Source organism: Thunnus thynnus, chromosome 16 (assembly GCF_963924715.1).
Source record: "Thunnus thynnus chromosome 16, fThuThy2.1, whole genome shotgun sequence".
Lineage (NCBI taxonomy): Eukaryota > Metazoa > Chordata > Actinopteri > Scombriformes > Scombridae > Thunnus > Thunnus thynnus.
Window position 1 is genome coordinate 21,386,383 of NC_089532.1, and position 19,967 is coordinate 21,406,349.

Here is a 19,967-nt window from a genome sequence, read left to right on the forward strand (position 1 = left end):
GTCATTTTTTAGTCAGCCTGATCAGAAATGTTCATAGCCGCCAGTGGTGCAGGACATGCTTACAAGATGGTAAGTAATTATTATATTAATCAATAAAACAACAAGATAAATTCATAACACTAACTATGACTAATGTCTTAATATGCTGATGAAGAAAAAATGTCTAAAGATGTTCATGGTGTTATTCAGCAACTTTTGAAATGTATGTATCCCACGAGATATGTTGCCAGATTAGTGTCAGCCAAACATTGACCAAAAAATTGTTCAATGTGTAGTATTCAAAATTTAGTTTCAAACCAGAAGACATGTTAATTTCACTGCAAAAACAGATATTATCATGCAGAGGTATGTACATTATGACAGTATACCAATTTTATTTTACACACATATATATACATATATATGTACGTGTGTGTGTATGTATAGATACACACACACACACACACACACACACACACACACACACACACACACACACATATATATATATATATATATATATATATATATATTTATCCAATTCTCATCACCCATTCACAGACACACTCACACACCATTTATTTTATGTGGGTGTGGGTTTGCCTGAATTTATTGTAAGAACAATACAAAATACATATAAAGCATTTTACTATAAGGAAACAATTTGAAAACATTTATTAAATTGCAGAGATAAAATACAGTTGAAGCATTCAGAATTTATATACATCTTAATAATGAGCACCAGGAGAGCAGCTGGTTACTTATCTAAATCAGACAGTCCCCAGTTTACAGTTCTCAAAGCAGCACGGTGATCACTCTCCTCGCTGCTGTTGGCTCAGCAGTAGCTGATACTGATACAGCTGTTACTGTGCCATCTTTTTGAGGTTCATAGTTCCACATGTGGTTTTATCATATCTAAGTGGCTGCTTTAGAATAAGATTGATGCAGAAGCAAAATACTCTCAGTTTCTACCCTCTCGATATAAAGGCATGTACTCTTCAATGAACAAAATGAAATCCAGCATCCACCTTCACAGGTTGTACCTTTAGTTTGAATATATGTGTTGTAAATGTCTTTGTGCCCCATCAGGGCTACTCCTGGTACTGCCTCTCTGTGGCAGTGAAGAAATCCTCCAGGACGCTCCTCAGGTATTCGAAGGTGGGCCTGTTCTCTGGGTTTTCATTCCAGCAGAGATTCATAACGTCATAAAGCCCGTCAGGACAGTTTTCTGGCTTTGGCATTCTGTAGAACCGCTCCAGGTTCTGGATTACCTCTGGGTTGGACATACCTTAACAAAAGAGAAGGCATTGGATGTGATGTTTTCTGCAAATATAAATCATGCTACACTTGTGATGTGGTGACATTATGAAGTGATTTTGTGATGGGCTGGTAATTACCAGGGTAAGGTATGCGTCCATATGTGACTATTTCTGTCAGGAGGATCCCAAACGACCACACATCAGACTTTATGGAAAAGGTGCCATAGTTAATAGCCTCTGGGGCGGTCCACTTGATGGGGAACTTTGCACCTATGGAGAATGGAGGAAAATTTGTTTCTCAAAAAAGGCATGAATACTCGATGGAGCTACTGCACAGAAATGTTTGTGCATACTACATTCAAATATAGGAACATGACTATTTTATCACACCTCCACTTTGTGTGATTCCATTTAAAATCTTTCAGTGCAAATGCACTCAAACAAAAAACACATAATAAAACAAATATATTCTATAAGACATTATTTTCCCTGATAAAAAAGGTTCTAGAGACCTTAAAAGAATGAAAAAAGTGATTGATCTTAATTTTCTGCAAGGTTTTGTTACCTTCTCTGGCTGTATATTCGTTGTCCTCAATGAGTCTGGCGAGTCCAAAGTCAGCAATCTTACAGATGAGTTCATGAGACACCAGAATATTGGCAGCTCTCAGGTCCCGATGAATGTAATTTTTCTCCTCAATGAAAGCCATGCCGTCTGCCACCTGCAGGGGACAGCACATCACCAGAGAGTATGTGTGTGTGTTTTCAAGCATGAGATGTACCCGTGCAAAGATCCTGTGTATTTTTCAGTATTGTGTAATGTTTGTGTGTGTTGGACAGATGAATAGAAATATTCTCCCAGACCAGGGAGTTTACCACTTCCCCAGGTCAGTTCCTTATACCCTTTACCTCTGTTCTCCACCCATGTACTCCACCCAGGTACACAGCTGTGTATGCTGAGCACCAGCTCTACTTCCTGATACTAAAAGCTGCGGTCCTGCCTTGGCCTTGCCACAGACTGACAGAGTGTTCCAGTGACCACATTTCTCATTAAATCAAATACTGACTGAGTAATTTACACATGGGAATACCTCAGAAGGAAACCGAAACTACACCTAATACACGAACACATTGGCGTGAGAAAATGCTGGTAATTTTCAGAGAATTCACCACCACAGATTGTAAGTATTTCCGTTGTGCTGGGTCAGGGGTGCATCTTTCAGACTTCTTTCAGAATCTGCCACATAGGTGACATTGGCCCTGGAAGTCTTGTCAGAAACCTGACATGTACGCATGTCTGTGTATTCATACACTTCAACCGCTGTTATGTGATCCCATTTAGGAAGCTGAAGGCCTCTTTTCTGTTATTTACACTCATCTGACTGCCATATGAATCACTCTCATACTTAAGAACATAATTTAGCATTCAGTATATTAGATATCAACTTTGCTTTCCTGTAGTTAACATTAATTTCAGTGAAATCTCAAGTTCATCTGATTACCTACATGTACAAACACTACAAGTTTAAGGCATAAGGATGTAGACAGAGCGTCCGATACAGTGGCAGGAGCAAGGTCATTAATCACTTGATTTTTATGGTCCATCATATGATGGTTAGAGTTACTTGCTCAGAGCTTTTACCACAAATGCTGTCAGTGCATGAAGACGGGCTTGAAAGCATCTTTCTGTAAAATATGTTCACCGCAAAGCTCCGTACAAACTCAGCCTCTCTACGCCAAGCTCTAAAGCGTCGGAGAATTTGCCTACCCTAAACGAAGACTCTTGTTTTCTTGTTAGACTTCAAAACATCGAGCCTGTCTTCCTGTGGTTGTGTTTTCCATTCCCACACCCACAATACATGTAAGTCAAAATTCTTTGACTAAGATGTAACATTTCAACATTTCAAGAATCATATATGGGATAATTACATTTACAGTTTTTCTCGCATCCATGTTCAATTTTATGTTCAGTTTCACTTTATGTTTGAGTTTATGTTTCAGTTAAAACATTCACAACATAATTAACTTTAATAATGATTTAACAGCAAACAGCGGACATCACTTTTGCAGGGGAGTGTTTACGGTATCTTGACGAGAGACAGCATGACAAATTCAGAGAAACTAAGCGGAAAATCTGCATCATACATTTAGTTTCAGGTTCTGTCTTTAAGTTCTGACAGTTTGGCTGAGTTGGTAACTTTGTGAAAAGATACAAAATGTGGTGTGGTGTAAAAAAAATTGTGACGCATATACCCCTTTCGGTGGTGTTTGGTAGTTCTATTTGTGTCTAGACCGACATTCACCATAATACACACACAAACAAACACCCAGATCTGTTTTTATTACAAGATTAGTGTTGAGCATAAGCCTCACTGCAACGGTGGCCTGTTTCCTGTCTATGAGGATCATGCTGAGAAAATAGGAAGTGAAAGAATAAATGAAAAAGGAATCTGATAAAAGGAGCTCAGAGATAAGAGCACAAATACAATAGGGGTAATCAGAGATGTCTTACCTGAGACGCCATGTCTATCAGAGTGTTCATGGGCAAACTGCTCCCTTCCGTTGTTTTTAGGTAATCCACCAAGCTACCTGTGAACATCACATCCAAGTTAGATCTTTACAAAAATGTGTCTGTTAACTTGTTTCACAGGTCATGTCAGTCTAAAAAGGTGCATCCTATTTCTGTACATAAAAAACTAGGTAAACCATAGTTACCATCACCACCACAACCAGAATATCACAGATACATTTACTATTTTATTGTATTGTATCTAACAGAAGATTAAGCAACTATGAAAGATGAAATTAAATAAAAAACTACAGTTAAATCATTCTTTGTTCAGAAGACTAATGACATTGTCCTTGGTCAAAAACACCATCATTCCCTATAGGCATAAATAGACAGAGTTGGACCAGAATAGCAGCAGAAATCAGGGAACATAACACTGTGAGGAAGCACACAGAGCATCAGTCAAGTTGATGCATAGTTTCTGACAACAGGCTGCAGTTCCTGAGACTTTGTGGAGTTTGATTAAGACAGAACAATACCCTTGCACGTCAGCCAACCAAGTCAAACCAAAGGAAATACTTTTAAGAGGAATGACTGTGCCAGGAAAGAGGAGACATTTGCTGCTCTCTGTTTAAGTCCGGAAGACTGCTTTTGAAGTCTGAGAGCAAAAATGAGGGCTCTTTGTCAAGGTTACAAAGGGAAGCTATGATAATACGCCTGTTATTTTCCATCTTTGTTGTCTCTGATAATAAAAGAATAAAAAAAGGGACAAATTGAAAAGACGGGAACTCCGAGCCATCCTTTTTCTTGACAACAGAGGCAGCAATTGTTTCCTGTCCACACGTGGATCTCTGACAAAGAGACACCCTCATGTAGAGCCACTGCTGGTGGTTTACAGGCCACTCATAGAAGACTATACAAAGGCACTCCATTCAATTCAGCTGCAAGACTGCTGTTGTGTTTGTGACAACGTCTCTCTATGCATTTTGTTGTTGTTCCTCCTTGTGAAAAAAAATCACAAAGACTTTCGGAGGTTAAAGTGAAACGGATACGGGATCGCTTTCATATAGCATTTGGGCGTAATAAACCTTTACTTGGCACAGAGCTTGTGATATAGAAAGTTGTTTGCAGCTGTTACCATGACGCCATTTCATATTTGCAGTAATTTCACATTGTCTTTGTTATATAAGGAGGGAGGGGAAAAAGAGGAACATCCAGTGGCAAGATGCTGAACAAACTGCCATTGTCACCACAATGTTTATTTACTGCCACAACTGTGCAGTGTGCCAATATCTGAGCACATGTGTCTTGTGCATGTGCCTCTAAGTGTGTTTGTGTGTGTGTGTGTGGATGCATGTGCGTATGCAGACTCTGGAAAGGAGCCAGGAATGATCAGGGGTCTAAGTGAACAATAACCTGGTGAATCACCTTCTCCTATTTTAACACCCTGTCGTCTCGGACTGGCCCAGAGAAACTTCCCTTTGGTGAGTAAACACCAGAGACATGTCTGGAAGTGCCAGGAAAGCAACTGAAAGTTCATGTTTGCTTTGAAACATTTTACAGCAGAGCCACGAATACAGGAGGGTCATGAGGAGAAGCTGAAAATAGCCTATCAGAGGCCGGGCCACTTCACCAGAGCAGCATGCTTTGAGAGGCAAAGCTCATGACTTACAGCTGCATGTGTTTTTACCATTACAGATGATGAATATTCTGTATAGTTACAGTAAAATGCATCTCAAATCTTACACAAATAAATAGGTAGGCGATGTGGGATTTGATCAAAAGGTCTTCTGCGAATTCAACAGAGTCACCGGAGTGGAGCATATGAAAACACTGTGACTCATGAATAGGGTGAAACACATGGTGCAGCCCAATCTTTTGTTCAAGCATGTGCTCTGGCACCCACAGTCCGATAACAGGTCAACATGTTTGATCCTGAATGTCTATGACTCCACACTGAATGTTTCTTTGTGTTTTGCTCCAGGCACAGAGCTTACTCTGACAACACCGTCTTTGGTGTTTAGGGTAACGGGGCAGGAGATTAAGGAAGTGATCGTTTCAGACAGGCTTAGACATATTTCAGGTGACTAAACTGAAATGAAAGGAGCTGCTGTGATTACAGAGGGATTTCATTTGAATTTATCTTCAAACGAGCACTCACTATATGGAAATACCCCTGGACTAGGTCTTCCTTTCCTTTTGATGCTTTCAGCGTTAATTCCCGCTTCATGGTTACTCACATCGTAACATTGTTACGAACTTATTAGGTAAAAGGCCACAGGCTGTGACACATGTTTCTACCTACCATTTTCCATGTACTCTGTGACAATATAGATCGGCTCCTGGGTAACCACAGCGAAGAGGCGTACGAGGCGAGGATGCTGTAAGTTCTTCATCATGTTGGCCTCTGCCAGGAAAGCTTCCACCGACATTGTGCCCATCTTCAGATTCTTTATTGCCACCTTCCTGTCATTATTGTAGACACCTGAAAATAGATATTTAAACATTATTTTGTCACTCATAATAGTTAAGCACTCTTGAATGAATGCATAGTTTACTTATATCTCATAAGGACCATAAAGCAGTGAGTTGTGATCAATATGTGCTAAAGTAACAACAGTTACACATTACACACACGCAAACAGGATCTCATACCAGCTCTGGTACACTAACACTCATGTCGGTATATCTTGTAAACCAAACCCACAACCAACCGGTTTTATCATCTGCCATGTAATGCACTGAGCACCTCACATCATGCATGAAGCGTAGCACTGCTGAGAACCAATTATATTTGCTATTCAAAGCATTCCTCCACCTCTTTTATCTCCAAAGGAAATCTTCTGCATTGCTGCGAAGGATGATTACTACATATTTTCTATTAACTAACATGAGTAAACATTTCATAGTCAATGTCACTCCCATGTATGTGAAAGGGACAATGTTTGGATGAGGTTAGATAAACAAACACGGTGCTCAGACTATATGCAAGGAGCTACTGTAAATAGAAAGTGGCTGTGTGAAATGAGGACAAGTTCCATGGTTGGCAGTGTTTAGCTCTTATACGGTGGTTTGTTTGGGATGTTGAATTGTGCTGGCAAATGAGGATGGAAAATAGAGGGGAAAAATACCCCTCCAATTGAATAATAAGGGGGTTGTGGCCCAGATTATTTCAACTGATACCCTTTTGAGCAAAACATTTGGGCTTTTTGTTAAACTCAACAGTCACAACTGACATTCATACAAGTATTGTTAAGATACAAATCATCCAATCCATAAGTTCACTGGAAAGGTAGATTTATATTTGAGTGATGTTGCGTAACAGGGTTAATAACTCACATTATTTTACAATCAACCCGCTCAAACAAGCCTACAATTAAGACTGTATTTTGGAAATGCTTCAGCATACACTGCAGAAAAACCCTGGCTCAAGTCCCACAGAGTCAAACCCAAAACCAGATTGAGCAACTGGCTGTTGTACATGTGTTATATCAATCTAACTACTCTGCATAATAACTCCTATGTAAAAAACGGAAACACAATCAGCTCATTAAAAAATCAATACTAAGCATGCATGCACATAGTTTTTTTTATATATATACATACATATACTTAAAATCATGACTGACACTCCCTCTCTCACACTCTTCCATATTTCATCTTCTCTGTCACTCACCCATCCAGACTTCTCCAAACTGTCCTGCTCCAAGCTTGCGCTCCAGCTTCAGGGACTCTCGGGGAATCTCCCACTCATCCTGCCACCAGGGTTTCTGTGGTGCCCTCGACTGACACGGCTTCACTAGCTTTGTGCACAAACCATCTGCCTCACCTGGAAGACAGAAAGAGAAGAGGTTAAAAGTGTCTTCAGATGGAGACTCCTCAGTAATCATCAGTGAACTTCTGGATTAATCCCTTAAAATGAGGCTGTACGCACGTGAGTGATGCTGGACAAGCTCCTTCAGTGAGTTAAAGGATATCTTGGCTGTGATGTAGAAACCACCATTGTCCAAGTTGCGGATCCTGTAGTGCTTGACTCCTTCACCTGTATTGTGATCCAGTTCCCTGATGGATAAGGAGAACGACCCTGGAAAGAGGAAAGAGGAAACAACAAATTAAATATCTGCAAAACACAAATCTAATCATTTGCAATTTTTCATCAAAGCAATTATCAGCAGCAATTTATCATCATTAAATTAACATTACAATCAGTTTTATCTGTCAGTCTACATAAAGTAAAGTGCAACAACAGCATCAGATTTTGGTCCACTGGATTGGAACAAAGAAGAAGAGGAGTTGTGAGATGTATTTTAATTTTGATGGATTTACAATGACAACGCTACCAAAGTCTCATGTTTAGCAGGTATAGCCTTATGTTTACCATGGTCGCCATCTTAGTTGAGTGTGTTAGCCACATTTGCTAACTAGCACTAAACACCAAGTACAGCTGACATTAGAAATGTCATTAGTTCTGCAGATATTTGATCATATATAACATTGGACAAAGTAAAGTTTTGACCTTATTGTGGCTTTTTGAGACAATTCACTCAAACCCACAAATGTTAAGCTCATGATGACACTAGAGGAAAAGTCAGGCTGGACTGCCTGACCATCAGGACAACTTTAGGATCCCTAGAGCCACGTTGCTAGTGTGGATAAAAACATTGATTTATAGCACATATCTAGTGGGATTATCATAAATCAAACAGATGAACAGCTCTGGGAAACAAGGAGGCGGTTTGTGGGAAATGTGTCTTATTTTAGAAACACTACCAGTAATAAGACAGCAGAGCAATATTGAGGTTACCAGTAATTTGGAGCATGATCCCACTTGTTATCTGGTAATTACACCCATGTATTATGATTATATCAATGATAAAAAAAATGCTGCATGTTGCCTTTCAGTAAATGTACCATAGTGAAAGGTCATATTCCAACAAGTCACATGATCGGATATACTGAGAAAGCACCTTGAGATATAGGAACTTTGATTCTGTTTACACATGATAAGTCAAAATGCTATGATGACAAGAAGATCAGCTCACCTGGGGTTGTCTCACTCTCTCGAATCAGGAAGGAGCCCTGCGTATTCCCAGGAGCGAGGAGGAGCCTCATGGCATCATTTCTAGAAATGTTCTTAAAAAACCACCTGCAGCACAAACACAAAATATGCTTCACATTCTGAGCTAACCACTTCCCTTCCTGCAGGGACAAGGCATGAAATATATGAGATGGTGTTGAGGTTGAGTAACATGGCGTTGAGAGTTTTATATTTCCTGTATGACGTACGGTTCGGTCTCCACTGTGTTCATTGCAACAAAGTTGTATGGGATGTAGCCCCTCTGGCCTGTGATGAGAGACTCTGCCAAATACCACTCCGGATCATCTCTGGCAGTAAAAAAAGAGACAATTATAACCATGAGTGAGTGTACGTGTCTGTGATGTATCATAGCAGTCTAGGCCTTTTCTGGGATGAATGTGAAAGCAGTTCCGAAAGCAGTTTCAATTAACCCCCGCAGGCAAGTGGTTCTTTGCAAATGTAAAAGATAATTGTATGAAATGAACCACATCACACTTTGGAGGAGGGGAAGTGTTTTGTTTCACATGTCAGCCATTTATTCAGAAGAACCTACAGAAAACAGAGACGTGTTCACTACTGACTTTTTAATATTCGTCACATTGTATAAAGCTTCATCAACCTTTGAAGTTTATCAGAGGCATAGTTCTCCTAAAAATCATAGTAACATCATCTATTCACACGAGGGCCATAGCCAGGATTTTAGAAAAACATGAATCCAACCAACAGAACCACACCCACCTGAGAATGTTTTTTCTGGCCAACAACCAAATTCAGTGAAATTTTGTGAATATTTTGAAACTACAATCATATTTTCTGTAAATTTAGTCTCCCTGGATTACATCATGGTGCCAAGTATGTAATTATGTTGGAGAATATTAAACTCCTATCACTCTTGTAATATGTCACAACAGTCACATTTAATCATAAAAATATTGGAAACCACCTTAGAAAACACAACATGTGTGATATGTGTGTTATTGTAGAATTTAAACTCCTTCATACCATTGTAAACACCTTCAAATTTTCAGAAATATTTTAGACGATATGACCTTGGTGTCAAAGGTAGGTACAGTCCTGATGATGGTCATAACTCTAAAATAGAATACCCATATTTTTCCCAGTAGCTCATTATCCAAGTATCTTGTAGCTATATAGGTTTCCTCTTTCTAACCTGCAATGTTGCTTTTTTGTAATTTTCGACCTTATTCAATTGTTAAAAGTAGAGTGAGACAGGAAACATGGGGAGAGAGCGAAGGAGACTGACAAGAAGCGAAAAGCCCCCAGTCGGAAACGAACCGGGGACGATGTGAATACACTTGTGTGTCTGAGACCACTAAGCTTAAGACACCACCCAGATCTGAAAGATATTCAATTTGTTTTCTGAGCCTAAATATGATCATTATTCTTTTTACCAAGGGATACTCTATGTACATCAGCAGCTTACTTGTTGATGATCTTGAGTGTTTCTCCCTTCTCAAAGCCCAGGTCACCATCATGGTTGGGTTCATAGCTGTATATGGCCACCACAAGGTTGTCTGCAAGAGGAATATTGTGTGTTTTAGTTAGTTGAAAAAAACTGCGTACACTCTTACTTACAACAGGGCTCATTTTTCGTGCTGGGTGACGAACGGCTGCTGCAATTATGAATAGAGAAGGGTGGGCATCCTTTCCAGTGCTTTGTGAAATTTTGTGAATTGCACAGAATCTTAACCCAATTAAAAATTATTCTCTTGCATAGCGATCAGAAATTTGCAATTTACTTCATGAAAGAGTTATCTTTACGTGAAAAAAAGGCTTTTTGACAGATTTTTTGAGTGCCTTGAATTATTTTGTTTTTTTTGTTTTCCAGACAAAGACGATAAGTGACCCAGAGGCAACACATGCCTCTAATAAATTTTGTAACGAGTCAGAAGTGTAATTGAATCCATAAATAAATGATACAACAACCTACATTTCACACCTTTCTAGTTATCATGTAGGCAACAAAGGAAATGGAAAATGTTACTAGGAAATTTAAGGAGGAAAGTGGAAAATGCTGAATGTGCATGATATGAAAAAAAATAGATTAGAATGATGTTCTGGTTGCTAGATAACAAACATGAAAATGTAAAATAAACTTTTGAAACTAAAAAAAATGTTTGATACATTTTAATAATTGTATGTACTCTATTATTTCCTCGTGTTTTCAATTACACTTTCACTCTCTGCCTGAAACTCGTAAATTTAATACACTTAATATTACTTAATTGAGATAATACTGTCATTCACTCTCTCATAATGGAGTTTTATTACTGCTACCGCTGTCTACTCTGTATATACAACATAAATATAACATTTATATTCCATGTCTTTCCATGCTGGAAGAAGGATCCCTCCTTTGTTGCTCATCCTGAGGTTTTACTCTTTTTTCCATTGAAGGATTTTGTTGCAGAGGTTCCCTTATCTAAATCGAGGGTGCTGTCTGAGGCAAATATGTGATTTGGACCTTAGACTATATAATTAAAAACTGACTTAATTTGGCTTCAACTCATCATATTACATATTAGTGACACACACACATTTGTACATACTTAAACACACACAAACAATAAAAATATGCTGTTTCTCGTTACCTGGTAATGGAGATGTAGGTGGTGAATGCTGTGATGGGTATGGAATTAGCTGATCTGTGTACTGGTGAGAGAAAAACAAGACTTGTATTTTAGGTGCAGCTTTCCGAAGAACAATAGAAGATTTATGCACTATCACATTTCACATTCACAATAAAAGCTATTTATATTTCTGGTTAATTACGCAAGTCTTGTTGGTGTAACGTTGGCAGTTTTGGTTTTGTGCTCCCAGACAAAATGTCTCGATGTATTGTAACACACACAGGTGGCTTTCTCCTCTAATTCTAATCTAATGGGACATCTAAGTCAAAGAGAGGAAACAAGCAACATTGATAGAATAATTATGCTCCCATTTCATTATACACACAAACGACAACTTCCCTCGCAGTTATAAACTTTTCTGTACCCCATGTGCAGTAGTGGATGGTACCATAATTTTTTTAAAAAAAAGGATAACATCGTAGAAAAAGGTTACATAATTAACACAACAGAAAAATGAATCGTGGGAGTTCACGTCGTGTTCACACCTTTTGACTATGTTCTTCAAGTGGTCATCCACAGCCAACCACATAAACAACCAAGGCCCATTCCTGTCAAGCTCATACACGCTCATTTATACACTGAAATGCATGAAGTAATGGACACATGCACCAGTGGGTATACGTGAAGAACACAAACACGTGCTTACCCATGCAATATGCACAAACATGAACAAAGACACTCACTGGATTGCATGACTCTGGAGGTATTGGACAGTTGCAGTGTTCACAGATTTCATCCAAGTTCTCGATCCAGTCGTCTTCTGAATAGTCTGAACTGCAATTACATCCCATCTTTTCTGCAATTTAAAGATTCAGGTTATTATCATCAACATAATCAAAATACCCAAACAATGATTTATTGTTATTTAATGGCAAAAAATCTCTCGTGACGGTATTTTCCGTCCAATAAAGTATTTCTGACCCTGATGAAGACGAGTTGATACATGTTGTTTTGCTTGATCGCCTATGCTTGAAGAATAAATTCATAAGATTATTTCACCTGAAGACAGAGTGCCATAGTTTTTTTCCATGGTTGTCTGCACTACTTAAGACAAATATCAAGCAAGACTTTGTTTTTTGTATTTTACCCTGCCTCACTAAAAAGCACCTGGCATATGAACCATCAGACCCATGCAGCGCTTAGTCCTTCTATTATATACTAAAGTATTTTATTCATTAAAGACATCCATCAGTGTAATCAATTTCAGATCTCCAGGCACTAACAGAAGACACAAAATGTTTCCGGAGTTTTCCGAAAACTGCCTTAATCAGTTGTGACTGAGGGCCTCGTCACAAAATGGAGGCTCAGTGATGAATCAGACTCGAAACTAAGATCCTAAGACATGTAAAATCTTTCATTTTAGACAATCCTCTGACACCACATGAACAGTCAAAGAAAATCACAAAAAATCACTGAGAACTATGACAAACTGAAGTGCTGCTACTACTTTCAGGGCTGCAAATCACAGGCCTTTAAATGCTCTAATTCAAGCCTAATCAGTAGGTTCTACAAAAATGTACAAATACTAATCTTGTATAATACAGCGTCTGCACATGCTCTGCATTGTGTTTTACACTGGGGCACTGTACAAACTGGATTTCTCAAGCTCAGTTGGCTCCCATTGGACCAGTCACGGAACAGGGTCAGTGGGCTAATCGCAGCAGCCGTCTGTCCCAAAAGGCTCAAAGCCGTGAGAAAGATCTGGAAAGGTCTGACCCGGCAATAACAACCCACCACTGTACTGAGACCCCAAGGAACGAATCACAGGAGTTTTTTTTTTTTTTTTTTTTTAATAAGCCCTCCTATGCTTACTGGGCAGCACTCAGGGAGTCATACAAACAAAGTCAGCATTTTCCATTGAGGGGCTACCCTCTTCTTTTTATGATCTGCAGCTGAAGGCCTTTCAAAACAAATTCTGTTATTGTTTGCAAAGTATTATGGGTATATGGACAGTAAGTGTGGTCTGTGTTACTGACCAAAAGGACATTTGGATTAATTCACTGGCATTGTCAGTAAAGAAAGTGGACTGATAGAATATATCTTTCCAAAACTGAGAACACCATAAAGAAAGAAACAAAATCTCAGTGTAGAAAAAACAAACCTTAATATGTAAAAATTCAATGACTTCCACGTTCAAATTTGTATTTGTACTTCACATCTAGTTGCCATTACCTACTTTATCTCTTACATTGTGACTAGTGTATGTCACAAGTATCACTTTACAATACTCTGTAATGCTGATTTTTATCAGCAGTGACTATGAGACAGCCACTATGTGTGTTGAATGTTATTATATACCAATGGAAAATGAAGAATGTGTTTAAGCTCAGTTACCATTACTTCTGGGTGTGGTTATTGTTCTCTAAAACTCAACTTTCTAAATACAATACAGTTTATAAAAAAGTTAAACATCAAACTATCTACCATAGTAATCAACCTGCCTGATTTATGTAGAATATTTGCTCTAATACATATATTAATGACAGGGAAATGATACATTTTGTTCAACTCTTCCTTGGTTACAATCATGTCTTTCTCTACATTCGATAGACCTTTGTAATGCTGATCACAAGTTTGATACTCACCTCTTGAAATATGAAATCTCTTCAAGCCTCCAATAATATCAGATTACAGGTGCCGCCATGGAGATCTTGTTCATTAAATAGATATATTTTTAAAAAAGCAGATATTTAGCAATAAGTGAGATATTCACCGCTGGAGCTTGAGTGTGAAGATGTCATCATCCGCCTCGCGTATTATAACTAACTCACAGCTAGGAGTGCTGATGTGTTTCTATACATACACACACACACACACACACACTCTTTGGAGGTGAGCGAACTAGAGAGTTTCCTGTCGTTGAAAGGTTGAGGGTTGCTCTGCAGGCTTCTAACAGGTGCTCACCATGCAGCTGTGTGTGACAATGAGGGAAGGAGGGGGGGGCGTTAGGCTCCATGGTAAAGGGGTCAGGACAGCACCCTTCCCAAACTGGGTGCCAAGACGTGAATTTTCCAATACAGTTAAGAAAGGGGGTTTCAGTATGCTACAAGACAGTGGTGAGGTTATGTATACTTTTTCTTTTTTTTCACTTTTTTGCATAACATCTGTGACCTTTAAGTTGAGGAACACCATCAGTGTGTGGTTGAGGTGGTGGTCCAGGGTCATTCAAAAGAACTTAACCTGCAAGATAGAATATTTGATTAGACAGGGGATTTCAAATAGCGTCAAATTAGTCTTATCTGTCTCACAAGAGACCATTTTGGGACCATTTAAGGATAGTTGTGCATCATATGTAGTGGTTTCAGGCCCCAGATTTCAACAAGACTACAAGGCTATTTTTGTCAATCATACATGTGGTTTGTGTTTATTTTTGGTCTGTTTGTGGCCAGCAAACCAAGAATAACTTAAAATATATTGAGTTGACCTTAGTTTTCACATATTGACAACATTGGTGACTAATTTCTCACTTACACAAGGCTAAACATATATAAAGGTCAATCAGTGAATGACCCTCTTATTTTAACCAGAGGTTTTTGTTTAGTGGTCATATTTAGCCCCCTGAGAGCAAACGTGAACTACCAAGTCTTTCAGATTCCCGACACACTATAAGTGTGAGCTGTCGCGCTCTCTGCCTTTAAGACAACTCTGCTGTGGACCACATCTCTTGTCTTGTGGTGAACGGCTGCTGCTACAGAGCATGCACCGGCAGGAAGTTAGTCCAAACATTACAGGAAGTGCACAGAAATATGTGCTCAGAAGACTGCCACAGCTTAGATTAAGTCTCACTTACTGTGAAACCACCTGAGTTCACTCTTTTTCCGTTTCACTGAGACAGTGTAACCTAGAGGGTGGATGAAGTAGTTTCACTTTTTTGACATTTCGTTAAGAGCTGGTACAACCAGAAAATGACGGGATGAACGTTCATTGTATTTTATCAGTTTCTAGAGGCAGAATCTAATCAGACAACTTCCTCATATATGTGACAAAGACATACGACGCTTCAATTACTTAAAAGAATGTTGCCATCTTTGGAGATCAGCTATTGGCATGGCCTTATGAGGCTTTAAGGGTATTCCTATTCTCCCTTCGACCACAGCTGTCACTACTTCCAAATGTGGTTGGAAATCACTTTCTGTTACGCAATCAAATTGAGATACTATCAATGTGCAGAATATGCAGAATGTTTTCCGACCCTCCTACCTCCCGCTCCGCCATGCAGGTGCTGCCTGCTTTTATGTGAGCGAGTAAGGCTTTTGTTTGCTGCTAATGCTTACTCATGTACATTTTAACACAGTCTGTCATTTAATAAATTGCAACATCTTTTAACAAATTCCTGTCATGCATCTTTAGAGGAGTACAGTTTAAAAATAAACTGATAGACTGAACTAATATCAGCTTCTGCTCATGTAATGGCAGCGTGTTATGATACTGGGAAAAGGTCAAGGGAAACTATCTGCAGGGCAGAGCTGAGTGGCACGAGAAACATAAGTCTGCAGCTCTTTATTGTAAAAGCATTCAATGACGAATAAGGCCTCGAGGTGCAATACTTCGGCCTCTGTGTATTTTACATATGATATTCATTTCCACTGTTGAAGTCTAACGTCACACATGAGGTCACCCGTGTCCCGGAGTATGCCACATTATCATCATTTCAGCAGTCCTGGTTGTGCTCTCATTTCACACAGTGACCGCACTCTGCTGAGGCATATTTGGTTTCTTGTTGGACTAGTTGTGTCCAACAATGTCTGTGGTTCTGCTCATCCCTCTAGGGCCCCATTCATATGTTTGCATATTACACCAGGTCATGCATGTCTCGTGGAAGGAAAGAAGAGACTATTGTGCCTTTTGACTATTGTCACTTTTGGAGTGACTTTAAGACCGAGGATGGAGCATGTGGTGACGTTTACCCTGAATAAGATTGATAGTGGATTGTGCTTAGACAGATGCACAGAACTAACCCAAATAACCTTTTTCAATCATGTAATGATCAATATCTTACACTTCTGTGTATATTCATGCTAATAAAATGTGCAACTGACATGGATATGGCAACGTCTGTTTAATATTCAGTTGTTTGTGCAATGACAAGTTACATCTCATGGCGTTTTGCTTGTATACCTTTTTACAGTTTTGTTAAGAAGATATATTCATATTACAGTAGCATGATTTAAAAATCTGCATAGAATGATAAAAATGTGTTTTTTTACATTTAACACAACCAAAGTAAAATATAACTCAACAAAAAACTTACAAGCTGATAATTATCAGCTACGTAATAAACAATTTAATTCGCCCTGAATCGCCTACTGAGCAACAGAATACACTTGGTCACTTTCCAGCCATATATAGCTTAGAGTCGGTGCTCAGCAGGATCTGGACACTGTAATGGAAAACAAAATGCATTAAGAACAGCCCCCTGGGTTGTGTCACTGCAGCGGTGAGGCCATAGAGATATTTTTGGTTTGTGAAGAAGAAGTGTGAAAATGCTGGAGTGTGACTTCCCGCTTCCTGCGAGGATGCTGTTTGAGGTGGTGGCTTCTACCTACATAATATGTCACTTTATCAAAGGGCGTGCTTGATTTAAAATTTTGCTGAACTTTTCTTTTCGACTGGATCAGACGCACTGCCTTCACACATTTTCATTTCAGTCAAATGCGGAAAACTTTTTTACCTGTAAAGTAATGGGAGTGAGCATTTTCTTATTTCTATAACAATCTTTGAGCAAGTATTTACTACTCTCCCCCTAACTGTTTTGCACTTCTTTAGCAAAATGAACCAAAATGAACTAAAAATGAAAGTATAAGATCCTGAACATAACGCCCACTTCATATCTACCTTTACATTTCAGTCTAGCTCTAATTCTTCATCTATGTACTCTGATTCACCCTGCACCATCTAAAGAACACACATTGTTAGAGCAGCTTAGGCTCCATGCAGCAGAAAGGTGCGTCAGTGTTTTTGGGTGTGTGCCCATACAGGTCTGTGCACGGAGGCTTCCTCATGCCTGTCAAGAAGTGTTGCACGCCATGGGAATCATTTTCATTTCCACCCATGGAACCAGTAGCTGGCCAGCCAGTCTGTCAACAAAACACCTCCTCATTTGCCTATACAGACAGAGAAGAGGCCATGGGAACATCCTCAGTAACAAAGAATCAGGGTTGATGTTTTAACACAGTGAGAAACGTCTGGAGTTGATGTTCATCTTGGTGAGGCCCAGGTGTTTCAGCGGGGTGGACAGGGCGAAGGCGGCCTTCATGGGGATGTCACACAGAAGGTCCGACTCCTCGCCACATTCCTCCAGCTCGTACGTTGCATCATCGAGCATCGCCTTATGGCGGTCGCACACCTGCTCCACTTTCAGCCGGTGGATCTCCACACGCAGACGGATCAGCTGACGGGCTAGGCGGTTGTCCTGAACCTGCATCTCCCTCTGGAGAGAAGATGAACAAGAGAGAGATAATGAGCATCCGTGAGATACCAGAAAATATGTGGAAGTCGGAAATGTTGATTCAGGCACTGTCAGTGTGTCTTATCATAGTTTTTAATCTTTCTTATCGGCAGGTGTAGACAGATTACTGGTATGTGGATTATACGGGTGCAGGACTGTGAGAAAACAGACATATTGTTTAGTTTGTGAGGTCATGCTATCCTTTGCATTAAATCAGGCATTCATGCAGAGCAGATCACTGACACCTGAAAGAGCTGACTTTGGTGAAGTAGGAAGATGGAAATCACACATATGGGGATTTTTTTTTTTTTTTTTTGATGCTCAACTGAATAAAGTTTTAACAGCTAATTAAAAATAAAAGGTATGAACTTTATTTGCACCGTCTTGGATCAAATACATCTTTGGGTTAAAATAAAGTGCTCTGCAGTTACTCACCAGCTCTTTTCTCAGAAACTCCAAAGCATCATCAATGGTGTCAAAACCACAGATGTTTCGCACCACTAGCTCAGAATTCTCATTTCTCAAAACTGCAGGCATGGAGACGTCTTGTCCTCCTGATCCCGGACTGTCAGCTGGATATCTGTCCTGCCACGGTCCACTCTGCAACCGCTCCTGCCACTCCAGATAGGATGGTCTGCGTGTCTCTAACTTCAGCTTTTCTGTCAGTGCTTTCACGCTGTCCAGATCCTCCGTGTCTCCCTCAGAGGACTCATCTCCAAACTCTTTAAAATCCATCGTCGCAACAATGAAAGCAGACTTTGGTAAATGACGTTGAGATCACTTTCTGGACTGGAAGCTGGCGACTGGAGCGCAACAGGTCCTCACCTCCTTTATAGAGAGCTGAGAATCAGTGACCGCCCATACCGCAGAGGACAGGGAGGCTGGGTAAATCACAGGACTTTTTTTTTTTTTTTTTTTTATGAAAGGAAAACAGATTTCCTTCAAGACATTGGAGCAATGTTGAGGTGATGCTTTGTCCCGTATTGACTGAAAATACATAAATGAAGTCATAACTTTGCATTCACAATGCTAAGCAAATAAGATTATCTTGGAGTTTTGGAGTTAAGTGTTGTTGTTTTAACTTAATCTATTACTTTTTATCACAGAAGCGATGGAAAATAACTAAGTACAATAACACTATATTTCTACTCCATCACACATATTTTTATAGCTACTGTTACTAGTTATTTTGTTGATTTAGACTCTACATGTATAACAGATGATAAATACACATATAAACATAAAATATGCGGCACTGATATGTTAAACTACCCAACAGTATAAAAAGTCATTTAAATGAGCTTCACCAGCATTGAAATGCACTCTAATGCATCAGTAGTAATAATGCAATATTACGTGTAATAGTATAATACTTTGAAAAGTCGAACTTTTGCTCATGATAACAGTTATTTTCATTATTGATTAATCTGCAGGATATTTTCTCGATTAATCGATTGATTGTGTTGTTCGAAAATAGCGAAAAATGTTCACTATAATGTCACAGAGTTAAAGGTGTCGTCTTCATATAACTTACTTTGTCCAACAAAAGCCACAAACCCAGAAATAATCTATTTACTATCCTGTATGACAAAGAAAAGCATTAAATCATCACATCAGAGAAGCTGAGACTTGAATATGTTTGGCATTTTTACTTGAAAAATCACTAAAAATTAAAGTTGGCAGCGTTTACATTTACTTAACTGTTGAATGCTTATATAAAAGCTTATATAGAGAGAGCAATGAAGTGTTTTCATATTGTAGTTTTGGTATTTTTACTTAGCCTTAGTACACAATCTGAATACTTCTTCCACCACTGATTAAAGCCAATAAACAGCTGTAGGTTATCAGTCAGTATGGTTGTGATTTAGACCAGTGGTTCTCAATCTGGGCGTCGGGACCCCCACAAGGGGTCGCGAGTTTAAGCAAAGCAGTTGGGAGGTGATTGGACAGGATAGGATACAGATTAATAAACAAACATATTTTGGACACACAGAATTGTGTTTTTTTTTCTTCTAAATTTTGCTTTATTTCTTGTAGATTACAGTGT

General features: G+C 39.1%; 2 protein-coding genes across 2 annotated transcripts; both read right to left on the minus strand.

Moving 5' to 3' along the window:
- Positions 1 to 638: 638 nt before the first annotated feature.
- lck (LCK proto-oncogene, Src family tyrosine kinase) lies at positions 639 to 14,247 on the minus strand. The gene is made up of 13 exons (XM_067614123.1): positions 14,058 to 14,247; positions 12,156 to 12,268; positions 11,434 to 11,494; positions 10,266 to 10,356; positions 9,031 to 9,129; positions 8,787 to 8,890; positions 7,679 to 7,828; positions 7,421 to 7,573; positions 6,046 to 6,229; positions 3,748 to 3,820; positions 1,804 to 1,957; positions 1,377 to 1,508; positions 639 to 1,267 (listed from the first exon to the last, which is right to left on the minus strand). Exons 2-13 carry the CDS (start codon positions 12,261 to 12,263, stop codon positions 1,071 to 1,073), a joined length of 1,506 nt encoding a protein of 501 aa, XP_067470224.1. The 5' UTR covers positions 12,264 to 12,268; positions 14,058 to 14,247; the 3' UTR covers positions 639 to 1,070.
- Positions 14,248 to 16,516: 2,269 nt separating this feature from the next.
- fam167b (family with sequence similarity 167 member B) lies at positions 16,517 to 18,755 on the minus strand. Its single transcript, XM_067613381.1, has 2 exons — positions 18,356 to 18,755; positions 16,517 to 17,902 (listed from the first exon to the last, which is right to left on the minus strand). Exons 1-2 carry the CDS (start codon positions 18,653 to 18,655, stop codon positions 17,639 to 17,641), a joined length of 564 nt encoding a protein of 187 aa, XP_067469482.1. The 5' UTR covers positions 18,656 to 18,755; the 3' UTR covers positions 16,517 to 17,638.
- Between the last annotated feature and the right edge of the window lie 1,212 nt (positions 18,756 to 19,967).